This window comes from Cuculus canorus, chromosome 30 (genome assembly GCF_017976375.1).
Source record: "Cuculus canorus isolate bCucCan1 chromosome 30, bCucCan1.pri, whole genome shotgun sequence".
Taxonomy (NCBI): Eukaryota; Metazoa; Chordata; class Aves; order Cuculiformes; family Cuculidae; genus Cuculus; species Cuculus canorus.
The window spans coordinates 1,266,927-1,287,774 of record NC_071430.1 but is presented as its reverse complement, the minus strand read 5'-3'; the positions used below and the strand labels follow the sequence as shown (position 1 = coordinate 1,287,774).

General features: G+C 63.7%; 3 protein-coding genes across 3 annotated transcripts; 2 read left to right on the top strand and 1 right to left on the bottom strand.

Annotated features, from left to right (window-relative positions):
• Positions 1-725: 725 nt before the first annotated feature.
• Positions 726-8,777, top strand: FARSA (phenylalanyl-tRNA synthetase subunit alpha). The gene is made up of 13 exons (XM_054051808.1): positions 726-901; positions 1,963-2,100; positions 2,412-2,510; positions 3,010-3,128; positions 3,769-3,861; positions 4,798-4,926; positions 5,435-5,550; positions 6,391-6,475; positions 6,563-6,662; positions 7,687-7,855; positions 7,930-8,007; positions 8,336-8,450; positions 8,535-8,777. The coding sequence occupies exons 1-13, from the start codon at positions 749-751 to the stop codon at positions 8,638-8,640; spliced, it is 1,500 nt and encodes a 499-aa protein (XP_053907783.1). The 5' UTR covers positions 726-748; the 3' UTR covers positions 8,641-8,777.
• Positions 8,778-9,850: 1,073 nt separating this feature from the next.
• SYCE2 (synaptonemal complex central element protein 2) lies at positions 9,851-13,320 on the top strand. Its single transcript, XM_054051840.1, has 3 exons — positions 9,851-9,982; positions 12,259-12,457; positions 13,019-13,320. Exons 1-3 carry the CDS (start codon positions 9,909-9,911, stop codon positions 13,211-13,213), a joined length of 468 nt encoding a protein of 155 aa, XP_053907815.1. The 5' UTR covers positions 9,851-9,908; the 3' UTR covers positions 13,214-13,320.
• A 638-nt stretch (positions 13,321-13,958) lies between these two features.
• On the bottom strand, positions 13,959-20,834 carry GCDH (glutaryl-CoA dehydrogenase). The gene is made up of 11 exons (XM_054051818.1): positions 20,776-20,834; positions 20,270-20,359; positions 19,739-19,873; positions 18,905-18,967; positions 18,157-18,327; positions 17,790-17,916; positions 16,967-17,186; positions 16,346-16,449; positions 15,880-16,005; positions 15,153-15,313; positions 13,959-14,571 (listed from the first exon to the last, which is right to left on the bottom strand). The coding sequence occupies exons 2-11, from the start codon at positions 20,352-20,354 to the stop codon at positions 14,492-14,494; spliced, it is 1,272 nt and encodes a 423-aa protein (XP_053907793.1). The 5' UTR covers positions 20,355-20,359; positions 20,776-20,834; the 3' UTR covers positions 13,959-14,491.
• Between the last annotated feature and the right edge of the window lie 14 nt (positions 20,835-20,848).

Genomic DNA, 20,848 nt, shown 5'->3' with positions numbered 1-20,848 from the left:
TTCCCTCCTTTTTTTCCTCTCTTCCTTCTTTTTCCCTCACTTTCCCTCCACTTTGTTATTTTTCTCCTAATTTTTTTCCCAGGTATTACGCGTTCACCATCATTAATAGAACTGGGAGCAAGGGTGGTGCAGCCTTGCCATCCCATAATAACACCACGAGCAGGTGTATTGCGGTGCTGTTATCCGTAACATTACCATAAACAGGGATACTATGGCCCCACTATCCCATAATAGTACCAAACCCAGGAATATTATGTCCTTTTTACTCACGATACCACCAAGAAAAAGAATATTAGGGGTTTACCATCCCATAATAGTACTGACACCAGCAAGTAAGGCAAGGGGGGACACAGGGGGTTCATGACCTTATACGGTGCGATGACGCAATAATGACGTCATATCGCGGGGGGTGAAACCCCGGTCCCCGAGTACCGACTGAGGGGCTGTCGCTATGGCAACGGGATGCTCGGGGTCAGCATCACCGCAGCCGGAGCCCGCCACACCCAAGATGGCGCCGCGCCGCACTCAAGATGGCACCCGGACAGCCTCAATTGAGGGGGGGTGTGACCCGCCACACCTAAGATGGCGTCACAGACACACTCAACATGGCGCCGCGCCACACTCAATAGAGCGCTTCAGCCACACTCAACATAGCGCCGCGCTCCGCTTGCCCCGCCCCCCCGCTCCCCCTTCCCCCACATGGCATAGGCGCTTCCGGCGGGAGCGTGGAGCACTTCCGGCCGCCGCAATGTCGCCCAGCGTGGCGGAGCTGCTGCTGCAGCGCCTGGAGCGGGAGGAGGCGCCCGGCGGCGGCCTCTGCAGCCTCGAGGCGGCCGCCGCGCTCGGCCTCGACCACCAGACGCTCGTGGGCGCCGTCAAGAGCCTTCAAGCGCTCGGGGAGGTGCGGACTGGGGCGGGGGGCGGCGGAACTGCTGCTCCCGGTGCTGCCGGTGCCGGTGCTGCCGCTCCCGGGGCGGCTCCCGGTGTCGCCGGGACTGATTATGGTGCCTGTGCTGCTCCCGGTGTCGCCGGGACTGATTGTGGTGCCTGTGCTGCTCCCGGTGCTGCTGATGCTAGTGCGGCCCCCGGTGCTGCTCCCGGTGTCGCCGGTGCTGCTGCCCGTGCGGCTCCCGGTGCTGATCTCGGTGTCACCAGTGTCGCACTCGGTGCTCATCTTGCTGTTGCCGGTGCTGATCCCGGTGCCCGTGCCGCTCCCCGCGCTGCTGTTGCCGGTGCCGCTCCCGGTACCCAACCCGGTGCCGTTGGTGTTGACGCCGGTGCTGATATCGGTGCCTGTGTCGTTTCCGGTGCTGATATCGGTGTTGGTGCCAAGTCCCAGTGCCGCCGATGCTGGTGCTGACACTCATACCGGTGTCCTCCGTGCGGATGGCGGTAGTGCTCTCGCTGCCGGTTCCCAGTTCCCGGTGCTGCTCTCGGTGCCGGTTCCCAGTTCCCGGTGCTGCTGCTGGTGGTGGTGATGCTGATCCCGGGGCTGATCCTGGTACCGGTTCCTGATGCCGGTGCCAATTCCCGGTTCCTATCCAGGTTCCTATGTCAGTTCCCGGTTCCCGATCCCGGTTCCCATGCCGGTTCCCAGTTCCCATTCCGGTTCACATGCCCGATGCCGGTTCCCCATTCCCACGCCGATTCCCGTGCCGAATCCCGGGTCCTATGCCGGTTCCCGGTCCCATGCCGGTTGCCATCCTGGTGCCGGTTCCCGGTTCCCATGCCGGCTGCCATCCCTGCTCCCGTGCTGGTTCCTTGTTCCCACGCCGGTTCCCATGACAGTTCTCGGTTGCCGTCCCGGTTCCCCGTGCCGGTTGCCGGTTCCTACGCCGGTTCTCATGCCGAATCCCGGTTCCCACGCCGGTTCGCGGTTCCCACGCCGGTTCGCGGTTCCCACGCCGGTTCGTGGTTCCCGGTGCCGGTTCGCGGTTCCCACGCCGGTTCCCGGTTCCGCAGGTGATCGAAGCGGAGCCGCGCGCCGCCCGGCGGTGGGAGCTCAGCCCCGAGGGGATCGCGGTGCTGCGGGACGGGAGCCCCGAGGTGCGGCTGTTCCGGAGCCTCCCGGAGGGGGGGGTGCCCCAACCCGAGGCCATGGTGAGGGGGGGCACCGGGAACGGGGTGGGGGGGACGGACCCGGAAAATGGAGGGGGGGGCTGATATTGGGGAGGGGGTACCGGGAATGGAGGGGGGACTGATATTGGGGAGGGGGCACCGAGAATGAGGGAGGGGGACTGATGTTGGGGAGGGGGCACCAGGAATTGGGGGGGGGGGGGGGCTGGTATTGGGGGGGCACTGGGAATGGGGGGCATCGGGGGGGGCACACACCGAGGAGGGGTACGAGGATGGGGGGGGGGACACAGTGGGGGGGTCCCCGTGCCCTGACACCACCTCTCCCCCCCCCCCAGAAGCTTCCGGGGGGCTCTGTAGGCTTCAACAAGGCCATGGCCAACAAGTGGGTGCGATTGGAGAAGGGGGGGCCCGGGGGGGCCCGAGTCCTGCGCGCTGTGAGTGTCATTGGGGGGGGCGATGTGGGGGGGGGTCTGGGGTCATAGGGGGGGGTCCCCTGGACCATGGGGGACACACACACAAGGACAGGGTTCCCAGGAGCTTGGGGGGGGGGACTTATGGGGGGGGTCAGGGATCATGGGGGGATACAGGGTAGGGGGGCCTGGACCGGGAAGGGGGGGGACACACAAGGACAGGGTTCCCAGGAGATGGGGGGACACTGGTGGGGGGGGTCTAGGGTCATGGGGGGATACGGGGGGGTCCCCTGGACCACGGAGGGGGGGGATACAAAGACAGGGTTCCCAGGAGCTTGGGGGGGGGACGACACAGGGGGGGGTCTGGGGTCATGGGGGGATACAGGGTGGGGGTGTCTCTGTTGCAGCCCCCCCAAAGGTCCCCGAGGTACAGGACATGGCGAGGGGGTACCTGTGGTTGGGTGGGTTCCTCGTGTCTGGGGGGGTGTCTCTGTTGCAGCCCCCCCCCCCCGTGCCCCCCCAGGTGCCCGAGGTGCAGGACGGGGTGCAGCAGAGCCTGCAGCGGGTGCAGCGCGGCGAGGCCGAGGCGCTGCCCGAGCGCGAGCGCAGCGAGCTCAAACGCAGGAAACTGCTGCTCGAAGTGTGGGTGCAGGGGGGGGACACACGGGGGGGGGGTTTGGGGGGGCAGAGGAGGTGGGGGCACAGAGCAGGGGGTAAGTTGGGGGTCAGGATGGGGGTAGAGGGGTGTTGATGTGGGTACATGGAGATAGGACTGGTTTAGAGGGAGCCGGGGGGAGACACGCACGTTTGGGGGTGCAGGAAGGGGGGGCAGATTTGGGGGGGCGGGGGGGGTATGGGAGAGGGGGCAGGATTGGGGGGGCATGGGGGAGGGAGCAGGATTGGAGGCAGGATTGGGGGAGACATTGGGGGTAGATTGGGGGGTTGGGGTTAAAGTTTTGGGGGGGCAGGAGAGGGAGGCGTCAGGTTGGGGGGGGCAGGTTAGGGGGGTAGAGGGGGGGGGACAGTGCAGGGATTAGGTTGGGGGGTCAGGATGGGGGTAGAGTGGGAGGGGCAGACCCCCCAACACACATTTGGGGGTGCGGGAAAGGGGGGGGCCAGGTTTGGGGGACCCTGGGGGAGTGGTGTGCTGGTTTAAGGGGAGCCAGAGGAGAGAGGGGGCACATTTTGAGGGGGCAGGAAGGGGGAGCAGGTTTGGGGGGGGTCAGAGGAGGGGTCAGAGGTTTGGGGGTGCCCTCTGACCCCCCCCCTTGGTCCCCTCCAGCACCCTCAAATCTTACTGGATCCGCAAGGGCAGCGCTTTCAGCACAGCCGTGACACGCGCCGAGACCGAACTGACGCCGGAGATGATCGCGACGTGAGGGGGGGGGATTGGGACCCCTGACCCCCCCCCTCCTACCCCATATCCACCCCCTTCTGCCCCCCTTTCCTCCTTCCTACCCCCTACGCCCCCCTCTTTTGTCCCCCCCCCCGACTCCCCCTGATCCCCCCATAGGGGCTCGTGGCGGCACCTGCCCCCCCCGTTTACCCCCCCCGCCACCATGTTGCCCCCTGTGCCCCCCCCATTTTCCCTCCTGAACCCCCCCTCCAGGGACTCATGGCAGCATTTGCCCCCCTTTTCTACCACCTGCCCCCATTTTGCCCCCCTTACCCCTGTTTTGCCCCCCCGCCCCCATTTTGCCCCCCCGATCCCCCTGTTTTGACCCCCCCCTCGTCCCCCCCCAGGGACTCAAGACAGTATCTGCACCCCTTTCCTACCCCCCACCCCTATCTTGCCCCCCCCCATTTTGCCCCCCTGACCCCAATGTCCCCCCCCAGGGACTCATGATGGCACCTGTCCCCTTTCCTACCCCCTGACCCCATTTTGCCCCCCCGATCCCCCTGTTTTGCCCCCCCCGACCCCCTGTTCCCCCCCCTAGGGACTCAAGGCAGTATCTGCCCCCCTTTCCTACCCCCTATCCCTATTTTGCACCCCCCCATTTTGCCCCCCCCGACTCCCGTGTCCCCTCCCAGGGACTCATAGCTGCAGCTACTCCTCTTCCCCCCCTCCCCGACCCCATTTTTCCCCCCCCGCCTCCATTTTGCCCCTTCTGACCCCCCCCATTTTGCTCCCTGACCCCTCTGGGGTTCGCGGTAGTGCTCACCCTCCTTTTGCCCCCCCGTTTTACCCCCTTGTATCCCCCCCCAGAGACTCATGGCACCACTTGCCCTCTCTTTCCTACCCCGTGAACCCCATTTTTTCCTCCTGACCCCCCTATTTTGCCCCCATGACCCCCCCTTTTTCCCCCCTCAGGGGTTCGTGGCGCGATCTCGCATTCAAGCCATACAATTTCCAGGCGCGGGGGCTGCCCCCCCCCTGCGGGCGCCTGCACCCCCTGTTGCGCGTGCGGACCCTGCTGCGGGGCGCCTTCCTCGAGATGGGGTGAGGGGGGGGCAGAATGGGGGGGGGGGGGGCCTCAACCTGGGGAGGGGGGGTCTGGTGGAGGGGTGGAAATGTAGAGTGAAGGGGCAAAATGGGGGGGGGCGGAGTCTGGGGAGGGGATGGAAATGGAATGGGGGGGTGCTCGAAATGGGGTGAGGAGGGGGCAAAGGGGGAGGCAAAGTAGGGTGAGGGGAGGTAAAATGGGGGGGGCAAAATTGGGGGGGTCTTTGCTGTCCCCTCCTTGCTGTCTCCTCACCCCGGGGGGGTCCCTGCTGCCCCCCCCCCCACTGTCCCCTCACCCTGGGGGGGTCCCTGCTGCCCCCCCCCACTGTCCCTTCACCCCGGGGGGATCCCTGCTGGCCCCCCACATTGTCCCCTCACCCCGGGGGTGTCCCCACTGACCCCTCCTCGCTGTCCCCTCACCCCGGGAGGGTGGGGGGGGGTCCCTGCTGCCCCTGCCATTGACATGGTGTCCGGGGGGGTCCTCCCACCGTTTCCCCCCCCCCAGATTCACGGAGATGCCGACCGACCGCTTCGTGGAGAGCTCCTTCTGGAATTTCGACGCTCTCTTCCAGCCGCAGCAGCACCCGGCGCGGGACCAGCACGACACCTTCTTCCTGCAGGGTGGGGGGCCCAAAACCACTGACACCCCCCGAATGAACGGGGCTCCCCCCAAACCAGTGATCCCCCCCCCAAGTCCCCCTGACTCCTCCAAACCCCACTGACCCCCTGCAGAATGAACAGGGTCCCCCCAAACCAATGACCCCCCCCAAACCCCACTACTCCGCCCAGAATGAATAGGGTCCCCCCAAACTGATGACTCCCCCAAACCCCACTGCCCCCCCGCGGAATGAACAGGGCCCCCTCAAACCCCACTGACCCCCCCTAAAGCAATGACCCCCAAAACCCTGCTGACCTCCGCAAATCCTGCTGACTTCTCCATCACTGCACCCCCAAACCCTGCTGACCCCTCCAGACTTCCTGATCCCCCCCGAGTCCTACTGAACCCCCCCCTTATCTCTGACCCCCAAACCCGTCTGTCCCCCAGATCCCTGTGACTCCCCCATTGCTGCTCTCCCCAAGCCCTGCTGCCCCCCCAGACCTCCCTGGCTCCCCCAAACACTGCTGACCCCCCGCCAGAGTCCTCAGACCCCCCCATCGCTGCCCCCTAAACCCTGCTGCCCCCCCAGACGCCCCCGTTTGCCCCATCGTTGCCCCGCAAACCCTGCTGACCCCCCCAGGCTCCCCATTGCTGCCCCCCAAAACCCTGCTGACCCCCCTCAGATCCCCCAACCCCCTCATTGCTACCTCCCCAAACCCTGCTGATCCCTCCAGGCCCCCCATTGCTGCCCCCCAATCCCTGCTGACCCCCCCAGACACCCCTGTCTTCCCCCATCGTTGCCCCACAAACCTTGCTGCCCCCCCCAGACCCCCCTGACCCCCCCATTTCTTTCTGCCCCCCAGACCCTGCCGAGGCCCCGGTGTTGCCGGCCGGCTACACGGCCAAGGTGAAGAAGGTCCACTCGCAGGGCGGTTACGGCTCACAGGGGTGAGGGGGGGGTGTTTTGGGGGGCTGAGGGGGGGGTTTGGGGGGCCGTGTACCCCCTGCCCCACTGATTTCCCCCCTTCCTTCCAGGTACAAATACGAGTGGCGGCTGGAGGAGGCGCGGAAGAACCTGCTGCGCACCCACACCACGGCTGCCAGCGCCCGGGCGCTCTACCAGCTGGCCAAGCAGGTCCGGGGGGACTCAGGGCATTCGAAGGGGACACACAGGGGTTTTGGGGACCCCCTTGACTGCCCCCTTTTCCCCGCATTTCCTCCCCCTCCCCCATATTTCCCCCCTTCCTCAGGTGAAGTTCTCCTGAGTGAAGTACTTCTCCATTGACTGAGGGGACTTGGGGGGCATGTGGGAGATTGGGGGGCCCACAAGGGATTTTGGGGGGCACATGGGAGGTTTGTGAGTGCACAAGGGGTTCACACCAGGAGTTTTGGGACCCTTCTGACCCCCCCTTTCTCCCTCTGACCCCCCCACCACTTCCCCTCCACCCCAGGAGAAGTTTTGCCCTTGAACTGCTTCTCCATTGACTGGAGGGACTTGGAGGGGCACACGAGGGCTTTTGGGGGACGCATGGTGGGTTTAGGGGACACACGAGGGGTTGAGGGGGCACAAAGGGGATTTTGGCCCCCCCTCGACTACCCCCTTCCCCCCATTTCCTCCCCCTGACCCCTATTTCCCCTCTTCCTCTGGTGAAGCTCTCCTGGGTGAAGTACTTCTCCATCGACTGGGGGGACTTGGGGGGCATATGGGAGATTTGGGGGCACACAAGGGGTTTTGGGGGACACACAAGTGGTCAAGGGGGCACACAGGGGGTTTGGGGGACCCCCAATCCCCCCATTTCCCCCCCCCAGTAGAAATTTAGCCTCATAAAGCATTTGTGTATCAGCAGGGGGTACATGAAGGGTTTTGGAAGGCACAGAGGAGTTTGGAGGGGCACATGAAGGTGTTTGGGGACCACTTGGGAAGCACATGGGGTTTTGGGGACACCCTGATCCCCCTTATTTGCTCTCCCAGAAGAAGTTCTCCCGTTTTCTCCATCAAAGTTGGAGATAGAACTGGTTTGGAGGCACACGAGGGGTTTTGGGAGACACGGAGGGGTTTGTGGTGCACGCAAGCTGTTTGGGGAGATTTGTGGGGCATATGGGATTTTTGGGGACCCCATGACCCCCCCATTTTTCACCTGACTCCCCCTCCCACCCAGGAGAAGTTCTCCCCCGTCAAATACTTCTCCATCGACCGCGTGTTCCGAAATGAGAGCCTGGACGCAACGCACTTGGCAGAGTTTCATCAGGTGGAAGGGGTGGTGGCCGACCGGGGGCTCACGTTGGGCCACCTCATGGGGACCCTCCGCCAGTTCTTCACCAAACTGGGTACGGGGGCGGGTTTAGGGGGGACACTGGGGGCACCCCAGGGCCCCCCCTCACCTCCCCATGCCGCCCCCCAGGCCTCACGCGGCTGCGGTTCAAGCCAGCGTACAACCCCTACACCGAGCCCAGCATGGAGGTGTTCAGCTACCACGAAGGTGAGGGGGGGTCCAGGGGGGTGGGGGAATTGGGGGTGTGCATATGCTCCCCACATGGATGGGGGGGCCCTGGGGGTCCCCCTATAGGGGGAGGTGTCTGTGTGGTTCCCTCTCTGTGGGGCGGGTCGGAGGGGGGGCAAATTTTTTCTCCAGTAGAGTGCAGGGTTTATGGGAGTGCCCTGGTTTGGATGGTTTTGGGGGGCCCCCATGGAGTGGGGAGGTTCTGAGTTGTCACCATAGGGTGGGGGCCTTTCTCTGGGGAGTCTCTGGGGTGCCCCACAAACTGGGCCCCCTCCTCACCTCTATTTTCCACCCCCCCACCCACCAGGCTTGAAGAAATGGGTGGAAGTGGGGAATTCAGGCATTTTCCGCCCGGAGCTGCTGCTGCCCATGGGGCTCCCCGAGAACGTCACCGTCATCGCGTGGGGGCTCTCGCTGGAGCGGTGAGGGCTGGGGAGGGGTAGGGGGGGGCTCTGATGAGCCCCCAAACCCTCTCTCTGACACCCCCCCCCCTCCATTTCCAACAGCCCCACCATGATCAAATACGGCATCAACAACATCCGCGAGCTGGTGGGGCACCGCGTCGACCTCCAGATGGTCTATGACAGCCCCCTCTGCCGCCTCGATGCATAGGCTGCTCTGGGGGACCCCAAAGAGCCCTGGGGGCTGGGGGGGTCCCCAAAAGAGACTCTGAGCCTTGGGGGGGAGGCTAGTAACCCCCCCCCCAGTGCCCAAGGCCCCCCAATAAAGCCCCTTTGCTCAAGTGGTGCCGGTGTCTGTGCTGGGGTAGGGACTGCATGGGGTGTGGGGCAAGATTGGGGTCCCCAAAAGAGCCCCTGGGTTATGGGGGTCTGCAAAAGAGCCTCTGTACCCAGTGGGGACCCCAAAAGAGCTGCTGGGGATGTGGGGGTCTCCAGAAGAGCTCCTGGGGCTGTGGTGGTAGAGGGTAACTAAAGCCCCTTTGCTCAACTGGTGCTGGTGTCGGTGCTGGGGTAGGAACTGCGTGGAGCAGGATTGGGGTCCCCAAAAGAGCCCCTGGGGCTGAGGGGCTCCCCAAAAGAGCCCCTGTGCCCAGTCGGGACCCCAAAAGAGCTCCTGGGCCTGGGGGGGGGGTGTCCCCAAAAGAGCCCCTGTGCCCAGTGGGGATCCCAAAAGAGGTTCTGGGACTGGGGGGGTCACAAAAAGAGCTCCTGGAGCTGGGGGGTGGGGTCCTCCAAAAGAGCCTCTGTACTGGGGTAGTGGGGGGTAACTAAAGCCCCTTTGCTCAACTCGTGCCGGTATCTGTGCTGGGGTAGGGACTGCGTGGGGTGTGGGGCAGGATTGGGGTCCCCAAAAGAGCGCCTGGGGCTGAGGGGGTCCTCCAAAAGGAGCCTCTGTGCAGGGAGGAGAGGTGTAAACCCCCTTTGCTCGGCTGGCTCCTGTGTCCGTGCCGGGGCACGGATTGCACATGGCGTGGATTTGGGGGGCAGGGGATGGGGCACACGGCTTTAGGGGATCCCCAACGCGCTCCCCCCGCCGCCATCGCAGCCCCAGCACCGCCCTTTCCCGCCTTTTTTCCCTCACCGCTCCTCATTGGCCGCCTGGGATCACGTGGGCGCTGATTGGCCAGCGCGGGGCCCCCTTTTCCCTTCGCAGCCTTTCATTGGCTGCTCAGGCCCCAGGCGGGCGCTGATTGGCTACCGCGGGTCCCTCCCCCGCCAAATCGCCCCTTCCCGCCTTTTCTCTTTACCGCCTCTCATTGGCTGGCGCGCGGCCAGGCGGGCGCTGATTGGCTATCGTGATGTTTTCCCCGAGGCCCCGCCCACCGCAGGCCCCGCCTTCTTATCATTCCGGCCATGTCGCAGCCCAGCGTGGGTGTGGAGTCCCGCGCTCCCGCCCCAACCGCTCTGCCCCGAGCGGCGATGGCGCGCAAGGAGGGGCCCGAGCCTGAGGCAGGGCTGAGTCCCGAGAGCCCCGAAGACAAGGAGCCCGACGGGTACCGGCGCTTCTGCCCTTTGGGCGAAGGGTTTGCCTTGTGTGGGGTCAAAAGGAGCACGTGGAAAGCAAGAGAGCGGTCACAATAGCTCCAAAACGCGACTTTTGCCTTCAATCTCCATACAGCCGTCCCCAAAGTCCACAAAAACAAACCTCACACCTAAAATCTTCTCAATTTTCACCTCTAAGTCCCTAAAAATGTGATTTCTTTACCCCAAATCCTGTCATGAACTTCCCCAAACCTCAGCTTTTTATCTCAAATCCCCTCACAAACCTCAGAAAAGAAAAACACCTGAAATCTTCTCAATTTTCCCCTCAAACTCCCCCCGAAAAGTGATTTCTGAAGTCCCCAAAGCTGTGACTCCTTGTTGTGGAGTTTGTGAGGGGATTTGAGGTAAAAGAATAACATTTTGGGGGAGTTTGAGCGGGAATTTGAGAAGGTTTGAGGTGTGAGTTTTGCTTTTCTGGAGTTTGGGAGGGGATTTGGGGTAAAGAAATCAGATTTTGGGGGAGTTTGAAGGGAAATTTGAGAAGGTTTGGTGCCTAAGTTTTGTTTTTGTGGAGTTTGGGAGGGGATTTGAGGTAAAAAGTTGCAGGTTTGGGGAGTTTGTGAGGGGATTGGGGATAAAAGAATCACATTTTGGGGGTGTTTGAGGGGTAAATTGTGAATATTTGAGGTGTAAGTTTTGTTTTTGTGGAGTTTGTGAAGGGATTTGAGATAAAAACCACATTTTGGGGGAGTTTGAAGGGAAAATTGAGAAGATTTGAGGTGCGAGTTTTGCTGTTTTGGAGTTTGTGAGGGGATTTGGGATAGAAAAATAGCATTTTGGGTGAGTTTGAGGGGAAATTTGAGAAGATTTGAGGTAAAAGTTGCGTTTTGGGGGAGTTTGGGGAGGACTTAGGAGATTTCTGGTGAAAGTTGAAATTTTGGGGAGTTTGGGGGCATTTGGAGCAAAAAAAAATATGCACTTTTGGGGAATTTGTGAGGTGAGTTGAAGTAAAAAATGCTGGTTTAGGTAGATTGAGGGGAAATGAGAAAATTTGAAGTAAAAGTTGTGGCTTTGTGGTGTTTGTGCGGGGATTTGAGGTAAAAAGTGCCTTTGGGGAGGGCTGTGTAGAGATTTGTGGTGTAGTTTGGGGGGGACTTGGCTTAAAAATGCAATTTTGGGGGAGTTTGAGGTGAAATCTGAGAAAACTTGAGGTAAAAGTTGCCGTTTTGAGGAAGTCTATGAGGGGATTTGTCTTGGAAGTTGCAGTTTCGGGTAGTTGGTAGACTTGAGGCAGAAGCTGTGGTTTTTGTGGAGTCACCGAGGGGATTTGAGGTAAAAATTGATGGTTTGGGGGAGTTTGAGGAGAAATTTGAGAAGATTTGAGGCAGAATTGTGGTTTTTGTGGAGTCAGCGAGGGGATTTGGGGTAAAAATGATGGTTTTGGGGAGCTTGAGGGAAAATTTGAGAAGGTTTGAGGCAGAAGCTGTGGTTTTGTAGATTTAGTGGGGGGATTTGGGGTAAAAATTGACAGTTTGGGGGAGTTTGAGGAGAAATTTGAGAAGATTTGAGGCAGAAGTTGTGGGTTTTGTGGAGTCACTGAGGGGATTTGGGTTAAAAATGTTGGGTTTGGGGAGATTGAGGGAAAACTTGAGAAGGTTTGAGGCAGAAGTTGTGGGTTTTGTGGATTTAGTGGGGGGATTTGGGGTAAAAATTGACGTTTTGGGGGAGTTTGAGGAGAAATTTGAGAATATTTGAGGCAGAAGTTGTGGTTTTTGTGGAGTCAGTGAGGGGATTTGGGGTAAAAATGATGGATATGGAGCTGTCAGAAGGGGCCCAGAGGAGGCTCCAAGGATGCTGCGAGGGCTGCAGAACCTCCTGTCCGAGGCCGGGCTGGGAGAGTTGGGGTTGTTCAGCCTGGAGAAGGCTCCCAGGAGACCTCAGAGCAGCTTCAGCGCCTGAAGGGGCTCCAGGAAAGCTGCGGAGGGGCTGTTCCCAAACTCCTGGAGTGATGGGACGAGGAAAATGGGGACAAACTGGAGAGGGGCAGGTTTAGACTGGACATAAAGGAGGGTTTTCTTTACAATGAGGGTTGGGAGGCCCTGGAACGGTTGTTCAGAGCAGTGGCGGCTGCGCCATCCCTGGAGGGGTTCCAGGCCGTGTTGGATGGGCCTCGGAGCCCCTGATCCAATGGGATGTGTCCCTGCCCATGGCAGGACGTGGAATTGAATGGGCTTTGAGGTCTTTTCCAACCCAAACTACGATTCTATGTCTCTGCGTCTCACACCAGGACGGAGGTGCAGCTGGTGTTGCCGCGGTCCGGCGTGGAGACGGCGTTGGATGGCCAGGCTTCCCGGTACTTCGCCTCGCTGGACGCCAGCATCGGGGCCCTGCAGCAACGCGCGCAGCAGCTCATCAACCGCGTCAACGACAGCCGCAAGGACGACCACACCGTCATGAGCGGCTTCAGGGAGAGCCTGCTGTTGAAGGTGGGCACCGCGGGAGAGACCTCAGTGCCCGAGGCGGTTAATGGTGTTATTAATCGCGTTATTCTGCCCGGATTAGCAGCAGGCGGCGAGAGGAGGTGCTGCGGCGTGCCAGCTGTGGCACCCGGTGCGCCGGATGCTGCCGGGAGCCCCTCCGCAGCTGCCCCCGGCTCTGCTCTGGGCAACGGAGGCAATGCCGATGGCTCCTGCGTCCCCGCGCAGCCCTCAGTGTCCTCACTCGGCTGTGCGAGGGCCAGATTTGGCTCCCACCGGTGTCCCCGCAGCCGGGGCTCAGTGCCGGCGGGACAGGAGCAAGGGAGTCCCAGAGGCCCCCGCGCAGATGGCAGTGCATCCTTGGCAGCTGCGGCTCCGGTGGCTACCGCGGGCGGCAATCCGGCTATCGTGGGCGCAGCTGGCGGTGGCGGGCAGCCAAGCCCGGCTGGGAGCCGTGCCAGCCGGGGCGGCCGCAGCTGCCACCCTCGCTCGGGGGATGCAGGCGGAACGCAGCGCTGCGAAGCTGCGCCCCGACAGGAGCCGATTCCTCGTCCCCCGTGTTCCGGGCAGGTGTCGGGGCTGGCGGAGCAGCTGGAAGAGCGGCTTTTCCAGCGCTACGATGTCCACAACGCGCTCATCCAGGAGCGGCTGCAGCAGTTGGCAGCTGTCGTGGAGCGTGTGGAGCAGGCGCAGGCCGAGCTGCAGCAGGTCTGCCGCACTGTTGAGGCAGCCTACCGCGACCTCTGCCTGCAGCCCGAGGCCTGAGGGCACCCCGAAAACCACAGGATCCACCCCGAACCCCCAGAGCCACCCCCAAAGCCCACACAGACCCACAGGAACCACCCAGAGACCCCCCAGACCCACGGGAGCCACCCCAGAGCCCCCGCAGGCCCACAGGAACCACCCCGAGCCCCCCCAGAACCATGGGAACCACCCCGAACCCCCAGAGACCACCCTAGACCCACAGGAACCCCCAGAGTCCCCCCAGACCCACAGGAACCATCCCGAACTCCCAGAGCCACCCCAGACCCACAGGAACCATCCTGAACCCCCAGAGCCACCCGCAGTGCCCCCACAGGAACCACCCAGAGCCCCCCAGACTCACAGGAACCCCCCAGAGCCCCCCCAGACCCACGGAAACCAACCCAAATCCCCAGAGCCACCCCCAGAGCCCTCCAGGGGCGCCACAAGGCACCCCTGAACCCACAAACAGTCCCCCCAAACCCCTATGAACCCCTGCAGCCCCCGCTAATCTTGCAGGACACCCCCAAACCCTCAGCCCCGCCCCCCAACCCCATAGGACCCCCCCCAAACCCACAGAACCCCCCAAGCCCCACCCTGGGGTGCGCGGTGCCGGTGCTGAGGGGGATCCCCTGCGATGGCGGTGGTTTGGCCCAAAGTTTTGTCGTTGGAATAAAAACAGTAAAAAGGAAAAAACCCTAAGTTTGGATCTGGGGGGGCCCCCCCTGTGTCCCCCGTCTCAATTAGCGCTGGTGAGCAGCGGCTGCTCTGGCGTTTATTGGTAAGGGCGGAAAAAGGCACCGGGCGCCAGCGCAACCGGGTCCAGATGGTCCAATCGGAGCCATCGGGACAAGTTGGTGACACCAATTCCCCACTGGTGACACCAGGTCTGATTGGTGACTCTGGATCTGGTTGGTCGCACCGTGTCCAGATGGTGACACCGAGTCCGGTTGGTGATTCTGGATCCAGTTGGAGGCACTGGGTCTCGTTGGTGATTCTGGGTCCAGTTGGTGACACCGGATCCAGTTGAAGGCACTGGGTCTCGTTGGTGACACCAAATCCAGTTGGAGGCACTGGGTCTCGTCGGTGGTTCTGGATCCAGTTGGTGACACTGGGTCTGGTTGGTGACGCCGGGTACAGTTGGTGCTGGTGGCTCCGGTTGGAGACGTCGGGTCTGGTTGGTGACAGTTCCGGTATCAGCACCGTCTCCTTGGGTCCCTCGGTGCGAGGATCGGCCGTGTCCCCATGGGTGACACCAGTCATCACGTCCAGCTGTGCCGCCGGCGCGGTGCCGTCCCTGCCCTAGTCCCGCCGTGGTGGCGCGAAGGCCTGGATGCCGGTGATGGCGCGGCCCAGGATGAGCGCGTGGATGTCGTGGGTGCCTGTGGGCGGGAGAGCAGCCGGGCTTGGCACGGTGCGGCGCCGGGGGATTCCAGCGGGCGCAAAGGGATGTGGGGCAGTGCCGGAGGGTCTTAGGAGCGTGGTGGGATGCGGTGAGCACAGCCGGATGCCGTGAGATACGGTGAATGTGGTGAATGTGGTGAATGTGGTGAGATGAAGAGCGTGGCGGGACGTGGTGAGCGCAGTCTGACGCAGTGGAACATGGTGAGCGTGGTGGGATGCGGTGAGCGTGGTTGGTGCCGTGTTGAGGCAGAAGTTGTGTTTTTCGTGGAGTTAATGAGGGGATTTGGGGTAAAAAGTGACAGTTTTGGGGAGTTTGAGGAGAAGTTTGAGAAGATTTGAGGCAGAAGTTGTGGTTTTGTGGACGGATGTGGTGCAGTGCCAGAGGATCTTGGGGGTGTGGTGGGATGTGGTGAGCACAGCTGGATGCCGGGAGATGTGGCGACTGCGGTGGGATGTGGTGTTGTGGTGGGATGGGGCGAGACACGGTGAATGTGGTGAGATGCAGAGCGTGGTGGGATGTGGTGTCACGGTGGGACGCGGTGAGCGCGGTGGGCGGTACCCTCGTAGGTGTTGACGGCCTCGAGGTTGAGCATGTGCCGGATGACGTGGAACTCGTCGCAGATGCCGTTGGCGCCCAACATGTCCCGCGCCTCCCTCGCGATGGCCAACGCCTTCCCGCAGGAGTTCCGCTTCAGCAGCGACACCGCCTCGGCGGGAGCCCTGCGGGGGCGGCACCATTGGATCCCCAAACCCCCAGATCCCCAAGACACCCCCCCGAGATCCCCCAGCACCCCCAAACCCCTGGACCTGGTGACCCCTCCTAGAACCCCCCCAGCACCCCCAAACCCCTGGACCTTTCGACCCCTCCAGCACCCACAGACCCTCCTAGAGTCCCCCAACACCCCCAAAGCCCTGGACCCACCGATCCCTCCAGTACCCCAAGACCCCTCCTAGAGCCCCCCCAACACACCGAGACCCCTCCTAGAGTCCCCCCAAACCCGTGGACCCGCCAACCCCTCCAGCACCACAAGACCCCTCCTAAAGCCCCCCCCCCCCCAGCACCCCAAGACCCCTCCTAGAGCCCCCCCAGCACCCCCAAAACCCTGCACTTGCTGACTCCTCCATCACACCAAGACCCCTCCTGGAGCCCCTCCAGCACCCCAAAACCCCTCCTAGATCCCCCCAAACCCCACAGCAGCACCCACTGCACCTTGAGTTCCCTTGATCCCCCCATAAGACCCCTCAGCTCCCCCCAGGGGCCCCCCCCAAACCCCCCCATCACGCACCAGCCCTGTTCCTTGAGGCGGCCGAGGCGCAGGCAGGCGTGCAGCCCCAGCGCGATCTCTGTCATCATATCCGCCAACTTCCGCTGCACCAGCTGGTTCCGCGCCAGGGGACCCCCAAACTGCAACCTGGGGGGGCACGGGGGTCAGGGGGGGCCACGCAGCCCCCCAGACTGTGACCTGGGGGGGCATAGGGGTTAAGGGGGGGTCACACAGCCCCCCCAAACTGAGACCTGGGGGGCACAGGGGTCAGGTGGGGGCCGCACAGTCCCCCAAACTGCAACCTGGGGGGGCACGGGGGTCAGGGGGGGCCATGCAGCCCCCCAGACTGTGACCTGGGGGGGCACAGGGGTTAAGGGGGGTTCACACAGCCCCCCCAAACTGTGACCTGGGGGGGGCACAGGGATCAGGTGGGGGCCGCACAGCCCCCCAAACTGCAGTCTGGGGGGGAGGTGGGTGTTGGGGTCACCTGTCCAGCGTGTACTGCCGTGCGGCGTCCAGACAGGCTTCGGCGGCGCCCAGTGCCCCCCAAGAGATGCCGTAGCGCGCGTGGGTCAAACACCCGAACGGGCCCTGCGGGGCAGTGGCACCCCCAAACCCACGGTTGGGACCCACAAACCCACAGCAGGGACCCCCCAACCCACAGCTGAGACTCCTAAACCCACAGCAGGGACCCCCACCCTGGCTGGGACCCCGAAATCAATAGTTGGGAACCCCAACCCACATCAGGGACCCTGTCCCCCATCCCACAGCCAGGACTTCCAAACCCACAGCAGGGACCCCCACTCTGGCTGCGACCCCCAAACCCACGGTTGGGACCCCCAATTCACAGCAGGGACCCCAAACCCATGTCTGTGAGCCCCCAACCCACAGCAGGAACCCCAAACCCACAGCAGGGCCCTCCGCGTACACTGCAGGGACCCCAAAACCCATCTGGGTCCCCCACCCCTGACAGGGACCTCCCATAATACGCCCCCAGACCCCTCCAGCCCCCCTGGATGCCCCCTCACCCCCAGCCCCTTGGACCCTGATCCCCCAAACCCCAAACCTCTCCCCAACACGCCCAGAACCCCGAATCCCACCCCCTCACCGCCAGCCCGTCGACGCCAGGCAGGACGTTCTCCTCAGGCACCTTCGCGTCTTCCAAGACAATCATTCCGGTGGGGGATGCGCGCAATGAGAATTTACCCTCGATTTTGGGGGTGCTGAGCCCGGGGGTCCCACGTTCCAGCAGGAACCCCCGCACTCGCCCGTCCTCCTCGCACACGGCCCACACCACAAACAGGTCGGCCACCGGCGCGTGTGTGATCCTGGGGGAGGCAGAGGGGGGATTTGAGGGGTTGGGGGGATCCAGGGGGGACTTTGAGGGCTCTGGGGGTGTCTGAGGTCTGGAGGGAAGAGGGTCTTGGGGGGCTTTGAGAGGTTGGAGGGGGTCCAATGGGGTGTGGGGGTGTCAGGGGTCTGGAGAGAAGAGGTTCCTGGGGGGGCTTTGAGGGGTTGGGGGGTTCCAATGGGGTCTGGGGGGGGGTCTGTAGGGGTCTGGGGGGCAGGGGCTCCTGGGGGACTTTGAGGGGTCGGGGGGGTCCAGTGGGGTCTGGGGGGGGGCAGGGGCCCTTTGATGGGTTGGGGGGATCCAATAGGGTCTGGGGGTGTCGGGAGGGAGGGGGGCAGGGGGGCTTTGAGGGGTCAGGGGAGGTCTGGGGAGGTCAGTGGTCTGGGGGGACAGAGGGGTTCTGGGGTGTCGAAGGGGTTATTGGGGATCGGGGGGTGGGGAGAAGGGTTCTGGGGTGTTGGGGCATCATTGGGGATTGGGGGGGAGAGGGGTTTTTGGGGTGTCGGGGGGTCATTGGGGATCGGGGGATGGGAGAGGGGCTCTGGGGAGTCAGGGGGATTCGGGGGGCTCAGGGCCCCACCAGCTCTTGGTGCCGCGCAGGGTGTAGGTGCCGCCCCGGTTCCTGCGCGCCCGCGTCTCCATGCGTCCCGGGTCGCTCCCGTGGTTCGGTTCCGTCAGCCCGAAACAGCCCAACAGCTCCCCCCGTGCTGGGGGGGGGGCAGCAAAGGGTGAGGACCCCCCCCCCAGCCTCCCTGGACCCCCAACAGCCCCTCCCAACTGCCCCACGGACCTCCCACAGCCCCTCCCAACTGCCCCACGGACACACCCCCCCGCTCTGACTCCGCCCCCTGTGGACCAGACTCTGCCCCCAGGTACCGCCCATCGCGAAACCCCGCCCATCACCCAGCATTGGCCCCACCCCCTGCGTCTCAGGCCCCGCCCCTCACCCAGGCGCGGCAGGAGGCGCTCCCGCTGCTCGGCGCTGCCATAGGTCAGGACCGGGTGCATCACGAGCGACGATTGGACGCTCAGCGCCGAGCGGTAACTGCTGTCCACTCGCTCCAACTCCCGCGCCACCAGCCCGTAACCCACCCACGAGGCGCCCGCGCAGCCATAGCCTGGGGGGGCTCCGCGTCACCCCAACCCGGACCCCCCACTGAGACCCCCAAACCCCAACCCCCATGGACCCCCCCCCCATGGGCCCCCCCCAAACCCCAACCTCCGTGGACCCCCCCCAGGAACCCCCCCCCCAACCCTCAACCCCCCATGGACCCCCCCCCAAACCCCAACCCCCATGGAGCCCCCCATGAACCTCCCCAAACCTCAACCCCCATGGACCCCCCCCCATTGATCCCCCCAAACCCCAACCCCTCATGGAACTCCCCATCGACCCCCCCTGAACCCCAACTCTCCACAGAACCTCCCCCATCGACCCCCCAAACTCCAACAACCCCCCTTTAATCCCCCTATGGACTCCCCCATAAAATCCCCCATAGAACCCCCATAGGCCCTCCCCAAACTCCCTCATGGCCCCCCTCATAGACCCCCAATCCCCCCCATAGACACCCCCCAAATACCCCCAGGGACCCCCTGAGACCCCTGGAGCCCCTTCCCCCCCCCCCCATATGAGCCTCTGCACCCCCTTTGTAGCCCCCCTCTTCCCTGCTGTTTTTTGGGGTCCCCATGCCCCCCCACCTTTGATGGTGGGGCCCAGCAGCCCCAGGGCCCCCATCTCAGTGATGATCTCGCGGTCAAACTCTGGGGGGGCACAGGGGGGGTGTCAATGCAGACCCCCCCGCAGACTCCCCTCGTTAATTCCCGGGGGGGGGCAAGTTGGAATTTAAGAGTTTGAGGGGGGTTTAGGGGGGGTTGAGGGACCCTGAACCTTTGTGAGGGTGTTGGGGAGTCCGGGGGCGCAGTTTTGGGGGGGGCAGGTCCAAGGTGGGGGGGCAGACTTGGGAGGCAGGCAGGTTTGGGGGGGGTGTGGTGGTGTCAGGTCTGAGTTGGGGGGCTTGTTTGGGGGGGAGCGGGTTTGGGGGTCCCTGTACCCTCATGCTGGTGGGTGCAAAGCATGTGGAGCAGAGGAGTTTAGGGGGTTCAGGGGGGGATGTGTGGGAGGTTGTGGGGGGCTCTGGGGGCTCTGGAGGCTCTGGAAGGGTTTGGGGGGGCAGTCACGTTTGGGGGTGTTGGGTCGGGGGTGTGGGGGCAGGTTTGGGGGTCCCCATGCGTTCGTGCCAGTGCACTCACACACGTGGGGCAGAGGGGTTGGGCAGCTCTGAGTGGGTTTTGGGGGGCTCTGGGTGGGTCTGGTGGCCCCTTGAGGCTTTTGGGGGAGAGATCAGATTTGGGGGTGTCAGGTCTGAGGTGGGGGGGATCAGCTCCAAGTTGGGGAATAAATTTGGGGGTGTCAGGACTTGGCAGACTTTGTATGATGAAGGGGTTGTGAGGGGAGTCTCTGGGTGGAATGGGGGGGTGGGGGTGATAAATTTGGGGGTGTTGGGGCCGGGGAGGGGGTTTTGGGGTTCCTACCCTCATGTCGGTGGGCGTGAATCACGCGGGGGAGCAGCCGCTCGCGGGCAAAATCCCGGACGGAATCTCGCAGGAGGCGCTCCTCGGGCTCCAACAGCGGCTCCAGCAGCAGTGGGTCCCTCCAGTCAAATGGGGCTGGGGGTACGGGGGGTCCCCAAAGTCAAATGGGGCGGGGGGCGAGGGGGGGGGGTCCCCAAAATCAAATGGGGCTGGGGGCGAGGGGGGGTCCCCAAAGTCAAATGGGGCTGGGGGTACGGGGGGGGGTCCCCAAAGTCAAATGGGGCTGGGGGCGAGGGGGGGGTCCCCAAAATCAAATGGGGCTGGGGGCGAGGGGGGTCCCCAAAGTCAAATGGGGCTGGGGGCGAGGGGGGTCCCCAAAATCAAATGGGGCTGGGGGCGAGGGGGGGTCCCCAAAGTCAAATGGGGCTGGGGGGACGGGGGGGTCCCCAAAATCAAATGGGGCTGGGGGCGAGTGGGTCCGCTCTGGGGTTTTAGGGGGGTGGGAGTTGGGGGTCCCCCCCCCTCACTCACCATTTTGGGGGGGGGGTTTGGTGCCCCCCCAGCGCACCCCCCGCCGCAGGGGCCGCAGCAGCCGGGCAGCGAGGCGCAGCGCCATGGGGCCTGGGGGGGGGGGGAGGGGGGGCAGGTGAGCCCCCCAACTGCCCCCCCAAACTGCTCCGCCTCCCCCTGGGACCCCCAACTGCCCCAGACCTCAACTGCCCCTCGAGACACCAAACTGCCCCAAATCCCCCCCCCAGTTGCCCCCCAACTGCCACAGACCCCCTCCTCCAGTTGCCCCTCGGGATCCTCAACTGCCCCAGACCCCCCCCAATTACCCCCCAGGGCCCCAAACTGCCCCCCCAAACTGCCCCACCTCCCCCTGGGACCCCCAACTGCCCCAGACCCCCTCCAATTGCCCCCCAGGGCCCCCAACTGCCCCCCCAAACTGCCCCCAGACTCCCTAAACCCCCCCAGGATCCCCCCAACTGCCCCCCAGGACCCCCAATACCCCCTCAAACTCCCCCCCCCCCCCGCACCGTTCACGTTTGGCGGCGGCGCCCCCGGCCGTGACGTCACGGGGGTGTGGAGGGGCGGGGCGGAGGGGGCGGG

What these genes read in the sequence shown, in the direction of transcription:
- FARSA (XM_054051808.1), top strand. Translation starts at nt 749, where the DNA reads ATGTCGCCCAGCGTGGCGGAGCTGCTGCTGCAGCGCCTGGAGCGGGAG. An exon ending in GCCTTCAAGCGCTCGGGGAG is followed by an intron (nt 902 to 1,962) that starts GTGCGGACTGGG and finishes CCGGTTCCGCAG; the next exon opens with GTGATCGAAGCGGAGCCGCG. An exon ending in GGCGCCTTCCTCGAGATGGG is followed by an intron (nt 4,927 to 5,434) that starts GTGAGGGGGGGG and finishes CCCCCCCCCCAG; the next exon opens with ATTCACGGAGATGCCGACCG.
- GCDH (XM_054051818.1), bottom strand. Translation starts at nt 20,354, where the DNA reads ATGGCGCTGCGCCTCGCTGCCCGGCTGCTGCGGCCCCTGCGGCGGGGG. An exon ending in CAAACCCCCCCCCCAAAATG is followed by an intron (nt 19,874 to 20,269) that starts GTGAGTGAGGGG and finishes CCGTACCCCCAG; the next exon opens with CCCCATTTGACTGGAGGGAC. An exon ending in CTGCGCGGCACCAAGAGCTG is followed by an intron (nt 17,187 to 17,789) that starts GTGGGGCCCTGA and finishes TGCCTCCCCCAG; the next exon opens with GATCACACACGCGCCGGTGG.
- SYCE2 (XM_054051840.1), top strand. Translation starts at nt 9,909, where the DNA reads ATGGCGCGCAAGGAGGGGCCCGAGCCTGAGGCAGGGCTGAGTCCCGAG. An exon ending in GAAGACAAGGAGCCCGACGG is followed by an intron (nt 9,983 to 12,258) that starts GTACCGGCGCTT and finishes GTCTCACACCAG; the next exon opens with GACGGAGGTGCAGCTGGTGT. An exon ending in GGGAGAGCCTGCTGTTGAAG is followed by an intron (nt 12,458 to 13,018) that starts GTGGGCACCGCG and finishes TGTTCCGGGCAG; the next exon opens with GTGTCGGGGCTGGCGGAGCA.